The sequence below is a fragment of the Podarcis bocagei genome, assembly GCF_964188305.1.
Source record: "Podarcis bocagei genome assembly, chromosome: 2".
Lineage (NCBI taxonomy): Eukaryota > Metazoa > Chordata > Lepidosauria > Squamata > Lacertidae > Podarcis > Podarcis bocagei.
Genome location: NC_138126.1, coordinates 63,919,314 through 63,931,978, shown reverse-complemented (window position 1 = coordinate 63,931,978; position 12,665 = coordinate 63,919,314). Strand labels below are relative to the sequence as shown.

At 42.5% G+C, this 12,665-nt stretch overlaps 2 protein-coding genes across 3 annotated transcripts in view; one reads left to right on the top strand and one right to left on the bottom strand.

The window, feature by feature from the left end:
• Nucleotides 1-12,665, bottom strand: part of KIAA1191 — a 282,731-nt gene that overhangs the window by 50,214 nt on the left and 219,852 nt on the right. The gene's annotated exons all lie outside the window — the stretch shown is intronic.
• Nucleotides 1-12,665, top strand: part of FAF2 (Fas associated factor family member 2) — a 32,014-nt gene that overhangs the window by 7,699 nt on the left and 11,650 nt on the right. Inside the window, exon 1 of one of the 2 annotated variants that reach the window (XM_081184956.1) lies at nt 6,181-6,302. The exons of the other annotated variant lie outside the window; for it this stretch is intronic. Within the exon in view, the coding sequence (XP_081041082.1) occupies nt 6,240-6,302 (63 nt within the window). The 5' untranslated portion in view covers nt 6,181-6,239. Of the gene's footprint in view, nt 1-6,180; nt 6,303-12,665 lie in introns of those variants that run through there. 2 annotated transcript variants of the gene reach the window in all.

Genomic DNA, 12,665 nt, shown 5'->3' with positions numbered 1-12,665 from the left:
ATAAGGCATCGTTTCCAGGCCTTTGACCATTTTGGTTGCCCTCCTCTGGACACGTTCCAGTTTGTCAGTGTCCTTCTTGAATTGTGGTGCCCAGAACTGGACACAGTACTCCAGGTGAGGTCTGACCAGAGCAGAATACAGTGGCACTATTACTTCCCTTGATCTAGATGCTATACTCCTATTGATGAGGCCCAGAATTGCATTGGCTTTTTTAGCTGCCGCGTCACACTGTTGGCTCATGTCAAGTTTGTGGTCAACCAAGACTCCTAGATCCTTTTCACATGTACTGCTCTCAATCCAGGTGTCACCCATCTTGTATTTGTGCCTCTCATTTTTTTTGCCCAAGTGCAATACTTTACATTTCTCCCTGTTAAAATTCATCTTGTTTGTTTTGGCCCAGTTTTCTAATCTATCAAGGTCGTTTTGAAGTGTGATCCTGTCCTCTGGGGTGTTAGCCACCCCTCCCAGTTTGGTGTCATCTGCAAATTTGATCAGGATGCCCTTGAGTCCATATAAACCATATATCCTAAAGACGCCACGGTGTCTGCTGTGCCTAACTTGCAAAAGGAAACACAAACTCTGGGTAAGTGCCTGAAATCTCGCACCGCTCAGATATTGGGGTGTCACGCAACAATATTAACAAAGCCAGAGATTCATTCTAGTGATGTGCTAGGAAGAAACAAACCCGAACTCCCAATTGTGAGCTTTTAATGCCATGTTGGGCTTCACTGTATAAATTAATTTAATTAAAAATAGTTATAATCCACCTTCACCTAAAGGTCTCGGGGTAGAAATATACTTGGTCCAAACCCAAGAGTTAAATAGCATTAAACAAAATGCAGAATTTAGATACAGTTAAAACCACCAGCAGCATTCAAATATGCAATACACCCCACTCCTCCCTGAAAAAGAGCAAAGAGATGTGACTGTTAGGATATTTCCGTTCCACCTTAAAAGGGAGCAGGCTTTGTGAGTCACAGAGCCTGCGCATTTCCTGTTCACAGGATGTTTATGTTTTCTGTTGCTTTCGTTTTTCTCTCTGTGTCTGGAGACACTGAAGCAGGCAGTCATGTTTTTTTGTTCTGATCAACGCTGAATAAAACTTCTAAATAATGCTCTCCTGAGTGCGACTTTTGCTGTGCATTATCTGCTGATAGAGTGTGCATGAGCTCTGGAATGTGGCAAGCTATTTCTGGAAACTCATGTCGCTAATTGCTGATACTGTATCTACGGGAGATCGATGGATCGTCCGGCAGCCAGCTTGGGGGCCATGATGGACTTTGTCTCCCTGGCAGTATCCCAACAGTGATTTCACCTGCTGATGAAGCGACACTGATGTTATGGCAAGCCGTATCTCGGGGAGGTCATTCCAAAGGTGATGAGCCACTGCAAGAAAAGCCCAGTCTCTGGGCTATTTGGATGAGAAGCAGCCTGCAGAGGCCAATGTATAAGGCAAAGACAATATCCTTCAAAGCATCCATCTCACAGTCTTATTTCAACTCAGTGAACTTTGCACTAGTCTATCTTATTTGTTCATTTCATTTCTATACCACCAGGGCATTGTACACAAAAATCCAATAAAATTGCATCCCATAAAACATTAAAATCAAAGGCCATAAAATCATGCCCTCACATCATGAACCACTGTTGTAGGTGGGACCACGACCAGGACTTCCCTTGGTGATCTGAAAGCTCAGTCCAGCAGATATTTGGAGAGGCGTTACATTGAGAACTTGGTTCCCAGGATGTCCAGGGCTTCAGTTACCAGTATGAACTCCTAAATTGGGTTCAGAAGCTCAATAAGGATCAGTGAAATAGGATCCCCTTTCATAACACCACTCAAAACCCAAGCAACTGGATTCTGCACCAGCTGCAGTTACCAGACCATCTTCAAGGGCATCCCTATGCATTTATACCCCACCTTTCCTCCAAGGAGCTCAAAGTAGTGCACATTGTTCTTCTCCCTCTCCATTTGAACCTCAAGGTCACCCAGCAAGCTTCATGGGGTTTCGAACCCTTGTCACCCAGGTCCTAGTCCAACCCTCTAACCACTACACCACATGGGTGTGATTTGATTAAAAACATTCATGGTGCTCTTTTCTTCCAAACTGTCCTTGCCTTTGCACTTCACTGCTCAATCAAGGAGGAGAGCAAAGGCAGGTAGCCGTTCTGTAGCCACTGTGATTGTTGCATTAAGGATGAGAGCAGAGGAATGGAGCCACTGGATAAAAATTGGCTCAGCCAGTGGTTTCCATGTGGGGACATTCCAGCCCAGTGAACTTCACTGCTGCTTATCATCAAGAGTTTAGTGGCAGAAAAACTCAGATATTTGCCTGCCATCCCTCTCCACAAGTCACCTGGCGTGTTAGCATGTAATGTCATGTTTTCTGCAAAGTAGGGAACTGAAAAGGCCTTTTTCTGAGCTTGTTTATTATTTTTGTAAGCAAATGTTGGAATTATATAGATCAGCTTATCAGTGTACATAAATTGTGATGTACAGGACATATATTGATTTCCCTATGCTTAGTTAGTGAAACCCTCCACAATTGCATCTATAGAGAATCCCACATGCATGGTGTTATTTCTCTGCAGTGTTGGATTGCAACTCAGGCACTGGTGCTCAGTAATGATATGCTTTCACAAGCCTTAGTATGCATTCCACATCACGGCTCTGAAAGGCATAGCTGGCTACAGGCAAGATTAAATGACAATTGTATGTTACTGACCTCTAGTGGTGGCCTATTTTGTGACACATAAATGTTATTAGTGGCAATATACTGTAGGATTTTGTTTATAACAGGGCCTCTGGAATATCACCGGGCCTCATCTGCTGCCATCTTTCAAGGAACTCTCTAGGTAGTTAATTACTACTAAAGATTAGCTTGTTTTTTTTTTAAAAAATGCAGTCAGTCATGTAATTATCAATTCACGTGCTGGACAGCTGGTGAATGGCACTCTTTGATGCCAACGCACCATATGTTATGTGTTATATACACATAATACATTTAAAGAAAATTCCCCTACCCCAAGAATCCAGGGAACTGTAGTTTGTTAAGGTGCTGAGAACTGTAGCTCTGTGAAAGGTAAACTATAGTTCCCATGATTCTTTTTTTGGGGGGGGGAATGTGCTTTAAATGTAAGCAATCAACATCTGGACAAATTTTCATTAGTTCACAAACCATAAAAATCACTGCATCATCATCATGATAATGACGATAATAATGATCTAAATTAAAAATACTAGAATGTGAAAGGATACTTCCTAAGCTATAAGAAAATAGAAGTTACAATTTCCAAAATTAGTTGGCCACCAGGCTTCATGGAAATGGCTTTCAATTGGTTTGCCCACTATGAGCCTCTGATTCTCCTATCACTAATATAGGTGCATTTATTTATTTATTGTCTTCTGCCAAATGTTGGCTGGCACAACAGACGTAACTATGATTTAGTTTAGATTCTTGCATTGCAGGGGGTTACACTAGATGACTCCCAGGGTCCCTTCCGGCTCTACAAGTCTATGATTTTATGAGCTACTCCAAGATCACCTTGACTTGCTTATCAAGATGACTGTCTGGCTTCAGATAAATAAAGGGTACTGATACCAATGGAAGCTTTCTTCCCAATTCAAATAGTAGCTTCAGAGGAGCATGTTTTGTCAATAACATGGCAGGGGAGGAATGGGTTAAAACTTCCCTCTGTATCTGCTGTGATTCAGGTCATTATCACCCTACCCCACACCACTGCTTTTTAAAAAATGTGCACATTACTTGCAAAGATGCATTTAACATCACAAGTCATTTGACCTTAATAGACCAGGAGTGCATAGCTTTAAAATTTCCTAATCTGACTTTTACATTTCTTTTTAACTCAGGAGAACCGCACTGCTACATTAATCATATGAAAATGGTGATTTGAAAGAAAAAGAAAATACGAGCCAGCCCCAATCAAGGTTGTAAAAATTATATATTCAGTACAACGTTCATAAACCTTAGTTATCACAAAAACCCTACCATTTTTTAGGCAATGCAAGCAATACAAACATGAAATGCAATGCATGTTAAGTACTTTGTCACATTTTAAATTTAGTATTTCCTTCTAACTTTTTTCCTCTGCATGACCTCTTCTCTCTCTCCTCTCCCTTTTCTCTGTTCAGTTTGTTGTTGTTCTGTTTGCTGCTGCTGTTCAGCTTCTGTCTGCTTTCCCCTTTCTGCTGAATTCAACATCAACAGAACACAAAGCTTTCACTCTCTCAGAAACTGACAGCAAGAGTGGCCAGGTGGTCTATGCAAGGGAGCCAGTGGGCTGCAAGAGGCATCTGATAATCTGGTGCCAACTCACCCACATGTGCCACTGAATCCAAGGAGAGGAGGAATAATGCAGATATATAGTAGTGCAGCCATCTGTGCCCCTTGGCCAAACTTTAATATTCCCACAAAGAAATGATAAACACTTGCAAATAAAGGGCATTTGGAATTCTGCCCGGGGGGTGGGGCTACAGTTCAAACTCCTGAGCTCACCTTTCATAACCAGAACTTTAGAAGCTACCCCAAACAGACAGGTAAAATATTGCAGACACTCCAAGTTTCCCTATTTTCCAGGGCCGTCCCTGATTTAGAGAAGCCATCCCAGTTTCTGATTTAATCCTGGAATGTCCCGCTTTTCCTTAGGATGTCCCTATTTTCACTGGAGAAAATGTTGGAGGGTATGGAGTTATCCAACCCCTGAGCCATCTGAAGGCTATTCTGTATAGGGAAGGGGTTTTTAATGTTTAATTATGTTTTTTATATATTTTGGAAGTCGTCCAGAGTGGCTGGGGCAACCCAGTAAGATGTGTAGGGTATAAATAGTAAAATTATCATTATCGAATGGGACGTTCCTATTTTTATTGGAGAAATGTTGGAGAGTATGATATTGCTCATATCACAACATATGGTTGCAATAGCAAATACTTAGGTCCAAGTTTGTTTAAGGAACTTGGAACTAAGGCAAATCATTGAAAGGTGAGTCTTTTCATTCTGAGTAGCAGAAATGGATGAGTGTGTGTGCACCATAGGCATAGTGCTGTATCCAATAGTGGCACTGTGTCAGTGGAAAAAGACTTCCACTAATACAGCAGGATTTTCCCTTCATCTTCCCCCTCTACAGCAGCTCATACACCCTCAGTGCTGCACCAGTGGGGTTCCACAGGCACAATAGAACTTTCATTACCTCTTCTCCCCCCCCCCCACTTCATGTTGCATGATTTCCCTTGCAAAACGTATCTGATACGGATGCAATGCGCTGTCACCGCACTAAATGCAAATACCCCTTCGCTCACTGGCAAACAACCACGTGGCTCTTCTGCATCCAGGGTGTAAAATGGAGATTCCAAATTAAACCGGAAGCTAGATGCGGGCGCGTGCAAATGTGACACATGGGTGTGATTACAGACTTGTAGAAATTGGCTTGCGCGCACGTCCAGCTTCCGAGTTTAGTCTGAAATCCATTTTTATGTCTGTGTTCCACCTGGGACGTGATTTTAAACCCCCCCGTCCCCTTTAGCGTAAAGATTCTAAAGCCCAAGCGCAATGTGTCTGTATCGCACAAGGCTCGTGCATGCATTGCATGATTTGGGCTGGGGGGGGGAGCAATTTAAGAAGATTGACCATTTGCTGCTGCTGCTGCAACCTGAGGGGCGTTTGGTACGGGGTTTTCTTTTGGGGGGTGTGTGGGGCTGTGAATCCAAACCAGCCTCGTAGCCCCACTTTTATAAACTGCGGTACCAGCAGCGTGCTACATTGCAAGACTGTTGCCAGCTGCTGTTTCCCAACCACATCCCTCCATGCCGCAGCAGGGTAACAGGGAGCATACTTCTAGAATACTTTGAAACTAACACACACACACATTTCAGACGAAATTATAAAGAGAATAAGTTCCTGTCCTCGCTGCTGCCTTTATTGCTGGGTGAGGAGGCTGCTGAAAGTTAGATTTCTCCAAAGTTTGGCAACTATTAACTTTTGTCTCAGAGGAAACAAAACAACAAAAAAAGCCAACGAACCACGCAGCACCAAGAAGGACCGGGAAATTCTGCATTACAACTCCCGCCTCCACAATCTCCGTGAGCTTCCACTAGCTACTCTAGACCCCTCTTTTTATTTTATTGTTTGCGGCGGCGGCGCGCGCAGAACGCGGTCGGAAGTTTCGAATTGTCACGTCACTTCCGCGGAGTGACGCAACTGCGGGTCAGAGGCAGCAGCAAAATGGCGGCTCCGGAGGAGCGGGAGCTGTCGGCGGAACAGACCGAGAAGCTGCTCCAGTTCCAGGTGCTGGACGCGGGCGCGGCCGGTGGAGGGGGGCGCGGCGGGCTGAGCCAGGCCGGCCGCCTGGGCGGGAGTTCCCGGCGCGCCGGGCGGCCAAGAGGAGCGGGCGGCGCCGGGGATTGGGGGGCGGAGGAGAGCAGGCTGGCCGGCCTGAGGTTTCTGCTGGGCGGGCGGCGGCGGTGGGGCCAGAGAGCGGGGCGCGGAGGGGGCGCTCGGCGGAAGCGGCCACGGCCTCGGCCTGACCATCGGTGGCCTGATGGCTGCCAGCCTAGGGAGGCCGCCGCCTGGACCTGCCTCCCACCCCCTGCAACGCGGGTATGGCCGTGGGGTGGGAACCATCAACGTATAGTCCGTGGGGTCGGCCTGCGAGCAGTTAAGCTTGCTTCGCTGTTTTGTGCTCTTCCGCATCGTACCATTTAAATAAATAATCACCGGCAAATATTATGCGTTGTGATGTTAAGAGCAACAAACAGGAAATGAGTCAGTACACCTGTATAGGGGAGGGACATCCCGGTTGCTAAGCTGATTATTAAAAAGGACCTTCCCTCCCCCCCCCCGCTTTTTTATTTTTAAAGGTTTCTCTACTGAGAGGCGAGGAGAATCCCAATTAAAAGCTCCTATAGCGCCCAGTCGAGCATATTTTCTTGGAAATAAATTCCACCGAGTCCAGTGGTCTCCACTGCCAAATATGAGTGCATAAGATTCTGCCCTGTCTTAAGAACAGTGAGCAATAGTTGCAATTCTTTGTAATTTTTTAAAAAAGAGATTGTTTCCTCCCTCTTCCTGCACTTTAGTATTCCATAGAGAGCCCTAAACTGTCTTGCACCACTTGGCATAAACAATTGAGAGAGTATATTTTGGACTTTCCTAAAAGTAGAAAGCACTATGTTGGGGATTCATTCCCATGATGGCTTATAACTTAAACTGTGGTATTTCTTCACACAAGTGGCCTGTTTAGCCAGGGTTGAATGCTTTGATTGCCATTTTGCTCTTTTTAAGTCATGGGCAAGACTGCCTCCCGCACCTTTCAGTTTCTATTAACATTATAACCTTCCATACATGACTGTAGTGGAGAATGCTAGTACTGCTCTGACATTTTTAGCATGGTTGCAACTTTTAATTCTCTCACTGCTGACAGAAGTGGTTCCAGTAAGAATTATTGACGGTGAGTTGAGCATTTTATAAAAAATCCACACACTGTTGTAGGGGAGCTGGATGGAGATGGGGCTGAGGAAGAACAGCAACTACTCTGTCTCCCCTCCCCCAAAGCTCCAATTTTCTCTTGTTATACCTATATTTGACATTTCTTTGTCAGGGGTCTTAGTCAATTCTTGTCTTCTGGAGGAGGGTTGGTTTTTTTGTCTTTGCCTTTTGGGAGAGCACATTGGGGTGAAAGCACTCCCTTTATTGTTTTGAATAATCACAATATATTAACAATTAAATCAAAATGTAATGTTCACTATTTCTTAAATGTACTAACTGCAAGGCTAAAGTACCTATCCCACACACAGCAGTACTCTTCAAACACCCCTCATTCTTCCAAGTTTCCAATCCTTCTTTTCTCTTTGCTTCTAAAGCTGCTAAATTACCTTGGTTGTACTACTTTGAAGAGATTATTTGGTTTAAGCCATATTCGGGCATTTGATAAATGCCACATTCTTTGCAGTGTGTGTTTGTTGCATTTTGAAATGCCAGTTGGTAGGTGGCGGCACTTAGAGCCATAGTTGCCTTTGACTGGACTTAATGGTCCAGGTGTCCTTTACCTCACCTTATCTTTACCTTACCATTGATGTGAGGCAGACACCACTGTACTTCACTTTTCTGAGCAAAAAAAGTGAGGCAGTTTGGGGTGGAGGGATATAGTACTGGGCCAGTGGCTCTTGTGGCTCTGTTCTTGTTTGTCTGAAATAAAGAGATGGAGGGAGAACTGAAAATATTGCTATTATATTACCACTCACTCGGCCCAGAAAAAAATGATACTATGACATTATAATAGGAAATGTATAATAGGCAAGTAGGTGCAGTTTGTTCAGCTGCTCACCTAGAACAAATGCTGAGCAGGTGACTGTACTGCTGATCTGGTGTATATTGAAACTATCTACATACATTTGAAATGATGGGAATTTCGAAAATATATGGTTTTGTTAAGACTTCTTTTAGAAACATAAATTGGCTGTAATGGGGAGAAGAGAGTGACCATATATGCATTTAGTCTAAAGTAATGTATTTCCAGACCTTCCTTCAAAAATATTTTACAACAGGCATGGTGAACCTTGAGCCCAGGAGATAAATGTGGCCTCTCTATCTGACTTCTAGGCCTGCCTAGGCCATACTACACACTGGCTCTGCTCCCTCCTCAAGTGCTTTTGTCTGGCTAGAATGTGTCCTAAGAATGTCTCTTGGTTGCCCAGATGGAGTTGTGTAGAAACTTCAGGTTTTTTACTTGGCTGGAATGTAGCTTGTTGTACAAAGATAAGATTCACATCTGCTGCCCTGCAGACGTTTGTTCTGGGCCTTGCCCATCACTGTCATGCAACCTCTGGAAAGCTGCCCCTGAGGGAGTGTGGCCCTTGGGCTGAGAAGATTCTGCACCCTGTATTACAGAGTCTGCATATCACTGTTATAAGGCTCAGTTTCATGCATAGGTACAGTGTTCCAGATAAATGGAATTTTATTTTCTTTGTACATCCTATGTAGATGCTATTCTTGTCTCTGTGTATTTCCCTCATTATTTAGAATGGAAGTGGCCAGCTCTGAACCAAACAAGTGTCGGATGGTGACTTGAAAAATATGTAAAACAATACTTAATTAGCTACTATTAAAGTAGAAATTTGGGGAGAACGCTGAGAGGTTTATTTTTTCTTGAATTTTATTTGAATTAAAGGGCTGACAACATTTTCTGTCAAGTCCGGTGTCGCACGATGTGGGTGGAGAGAATGAGGCCCACATCTGTGCCTTTCAAAGTGAAAGTACAGACTGGGTCAGCTGTTGGCTAGTCTGATCTGTACCTTCAAAGGTATCCTTCAGTCAGGAGACTGTCCAGCACTGGATTGCCTCCTACCTATGGAGGTGTTGATTGGACTGGCTGACAGCTAGCCATGTATGTATGGTCTGTAGGTTCACCACAAAATTAAAGGATTTGGTGCCCATGGTAATAAGTGCTCTTATTAATAACTGAGAATTAAAACTTGGAACTTTATTGATAATACCATTGTATATCCCATCTGTAACTTAAAGTGAACCTGCAGCTGGTATCCAGAAAAACAACTTCCTTAAATTAACTGAGAAACTTTACCAAATTGTATCTGTCATCTATATCATGTTCAGTCTTTGATTGCTGCACTTGTACAAGAACAAATTCTTAGCCTGGCAAAGGCTTTTGTTCTGTTAGAGTCAGGTGCTCCTCACCTTGGAAACATAATTCTCTGGAATTTGGCAATAGTTTGGGAGTTAACAGCAGAGCTAGTTACAGGCTTCTTGGGAATGTTTCACTTGTATGACATAGAGCAAAACCAGACGTGATGTTAAATGTATGAATGCATTTAGCATGTGTAAGTTTTTACTAAATACCAGTTGCAAGCCTGGTCAGGTTTGGGTCCATGGCATATGGGGAAGGTAGGGGAAGACGGACTTGTGGGATTTTCTGTCTCTAATGCTAAAATAACTTGACTGATCTTTGCTTTGCACTGAACCACGTTGGATCAGGTAGTTCAGTGCCACTAGCTGCTTTGTGTCTACTGTGGGTCCACTCTCCTTTCTGCTTGGCTCATTGTGTCTGTCTAAGCACCTTCTGAATTGCACCTCAAAGCAGTAAATACTCTTGTATTAGAAATATACATACAAAGGTATTTATTCATCGTCTTTATTAGTAAAATCATTTGTTGGACATTTAACCAGAAAAACCCATCAGAATGAATGGTACAGTTGACCACAAGGGGCATATTCTACTGCGATGTTAAACATTTTCATTTACTGCAAAACAAAAATGAACAAAAAGCATTATTTCAGGCAATTAAAATGCCTTTTTCTCTGTCCTTTGAAAATAGCTGGTGATATGCCAGTTATTTTCCATTGTTTCTGTAAAGGGGGTCCTGCTGTATGTATGCAAGAGGCCCTTCAAGTCACCGGTGGATAGGCGAAATTGACGACTGAAATCTCAGATGAGAATGCACCCATCAGATTTAGTGATCTGATCTTATAGCCATCTTTAAGCCATGGAATATATTTGCAGGAGTTAGCTAATACAGAATTGTTTCGGATTGCATCTTTACAAACAGTAGTGTGGGAAATGTTCCAGTGCTTCATAAATGTTGTGCAGTTCCATGGTTATAACACTGAAGAGGGCTTCTGGTTCCACTCTGCCTTAATAGAGGCAGCCCCCATGACAGTGGGAGATCATAGGCAAAGGAAAAACAAGGATGATTGAAGGTAAATCATCCTTGCAAATTCCCCCCAGAATTTGTCTGGGTACCTGGCTCTCACTCTGGCATGGAATGTGGGAGGTGCAAAAGCACTTTGTCTGCTGGAAACCCTCCAATGCCGCCATTAAGAAGCAGAGGTTCTCCTGTTAATTAGAGCTTAATTGGTCTAAAGTACAGGCTCATGCTAGAAGAGATGAGATCACAAACTGCAGAACAAACCAACTGCAAGGACTTTAAGGTTTGAATTTGAGATAAGACTTCATCTGATGCAAAAGACGGTGGGTGGGGAGCCTACGGTTTCTTTATTTAAAGTTTTCTTCTCTACAGTTACGATTCAGCAACCTTCCCCTGAATGTTGGTTCAAATTATATTTGTACAAGTGATGATGGAAGAAATTGGATTATAAATGTGGTATATAACATCAATCAAATGGAACTGTGTGTAAAAAAAAAAAAGGAAAGGGGGAGGGAAGCTCTATTTTGCAACAAGTTTACAATGGAAACTTAGAGCTGACTCTTCCCCATCCTTTATTATCTACGAAGTGAACTGAATAATGCTAAGAGGACTTGGAATTTAATTTAATTGGAAGGATAACTGGCCATATATCTTCAGCTGGAAGAAAGGATGAAAGGCGTTTGTGAGCTGCCAAGGAACTGATAAGGTTCTTTATTGAGTCATCTGCAGTTTGACAGACCTCTCTTCTTCCTAGGCTGAGAGGAAAAATGGTGAAAACAGTTTATTTACTGGGACAGAGCAACTTTTGCAGCTGTTGTTAAAGTTCTCAGTGCAAAACAACGAAGCATGGGACAGAGCGATGGAGAAATTTCTGGAACAACAATGGCATATCAGCTCCACCCTAGGCATGATGCATTACAGCAACAAGTGGGGTGGGGGGGGGAGACATAACATCTTACAAGGACAAGAAGAAATGCTACAGACAGAATAATTGCCACACACGGGAAGAACAAGGATATAGTTTGAGTTCCTCACTTGAAGCTTTATAAATCATTTAATGTGTCAAAACGAATAGAAGTTACAGTGGTGCCCCGCAAGACGAAATTAATTCGTTCCGCAAGTTTTGTCGTCTAACGAATTTTTCGTCTTGCGAATCACGAAATCCCATAGGAATGCATTGAAAATCAATTAATGCGTTCCTATGGTCAAAAAAAGTCCAAACAAAGCCAAATTTGGTACAACAACAGTTTATTAACTGCTCTTTAAAGTCACACATACTGTAAAGAGCAGTTCAAAAATTGAAGGGAAAATAAATTAACTTTATAAACAAAACATGTCTTCGTTTTTAGACAAAGGAAACAAAGCCGCGAGACGTTTTCGTCTTGCGAAGCAAGCCCATAGGGAAATTTCGTCTTGTGAGGCAAATCGAAAACGGAAAAAGCTTTCGTCTAGCGAGTTTTTTGTCTTGCGAGGCATTCGTCTTGCGAGGTACCACTGTACTAATATTGCAGTTGTTGTATAAGGGATGATGATGATGATGATGATGATGATTATTATTATTATTATTATTACCGGAATGTAATTGAAACTAGTTGGACTTTAGAACGCAGAATTAAAGAAAATCATCAAATCTAGTATGCAGGGGGCCACTTTAAATAAATTATATAATTCTGTATTTGCATGATTGGTATTAATAATTGTATTATAAATTGGTATTGTTATAATGAGGCTATTATTGGACTGTAATTTAAAACTAATAAAAATAGTATTTTAAAAAAAAACACTGAAGAGAACAGCATTAGCAGTTAGTTTTGTGCCTGTTTTTCATTCTGACCTTGAGTAAAGTAGTTACAGATAACTGTGAAAAATGTTATACACACAAACACATTAGTACAAACGCTGAGATTCCCAGAATGCCAAATTTGGCAGAAGATATACCAGGTTTGACACTTGCATGGCAATCCAGTAGACATGGAAACATGTAGGCTGT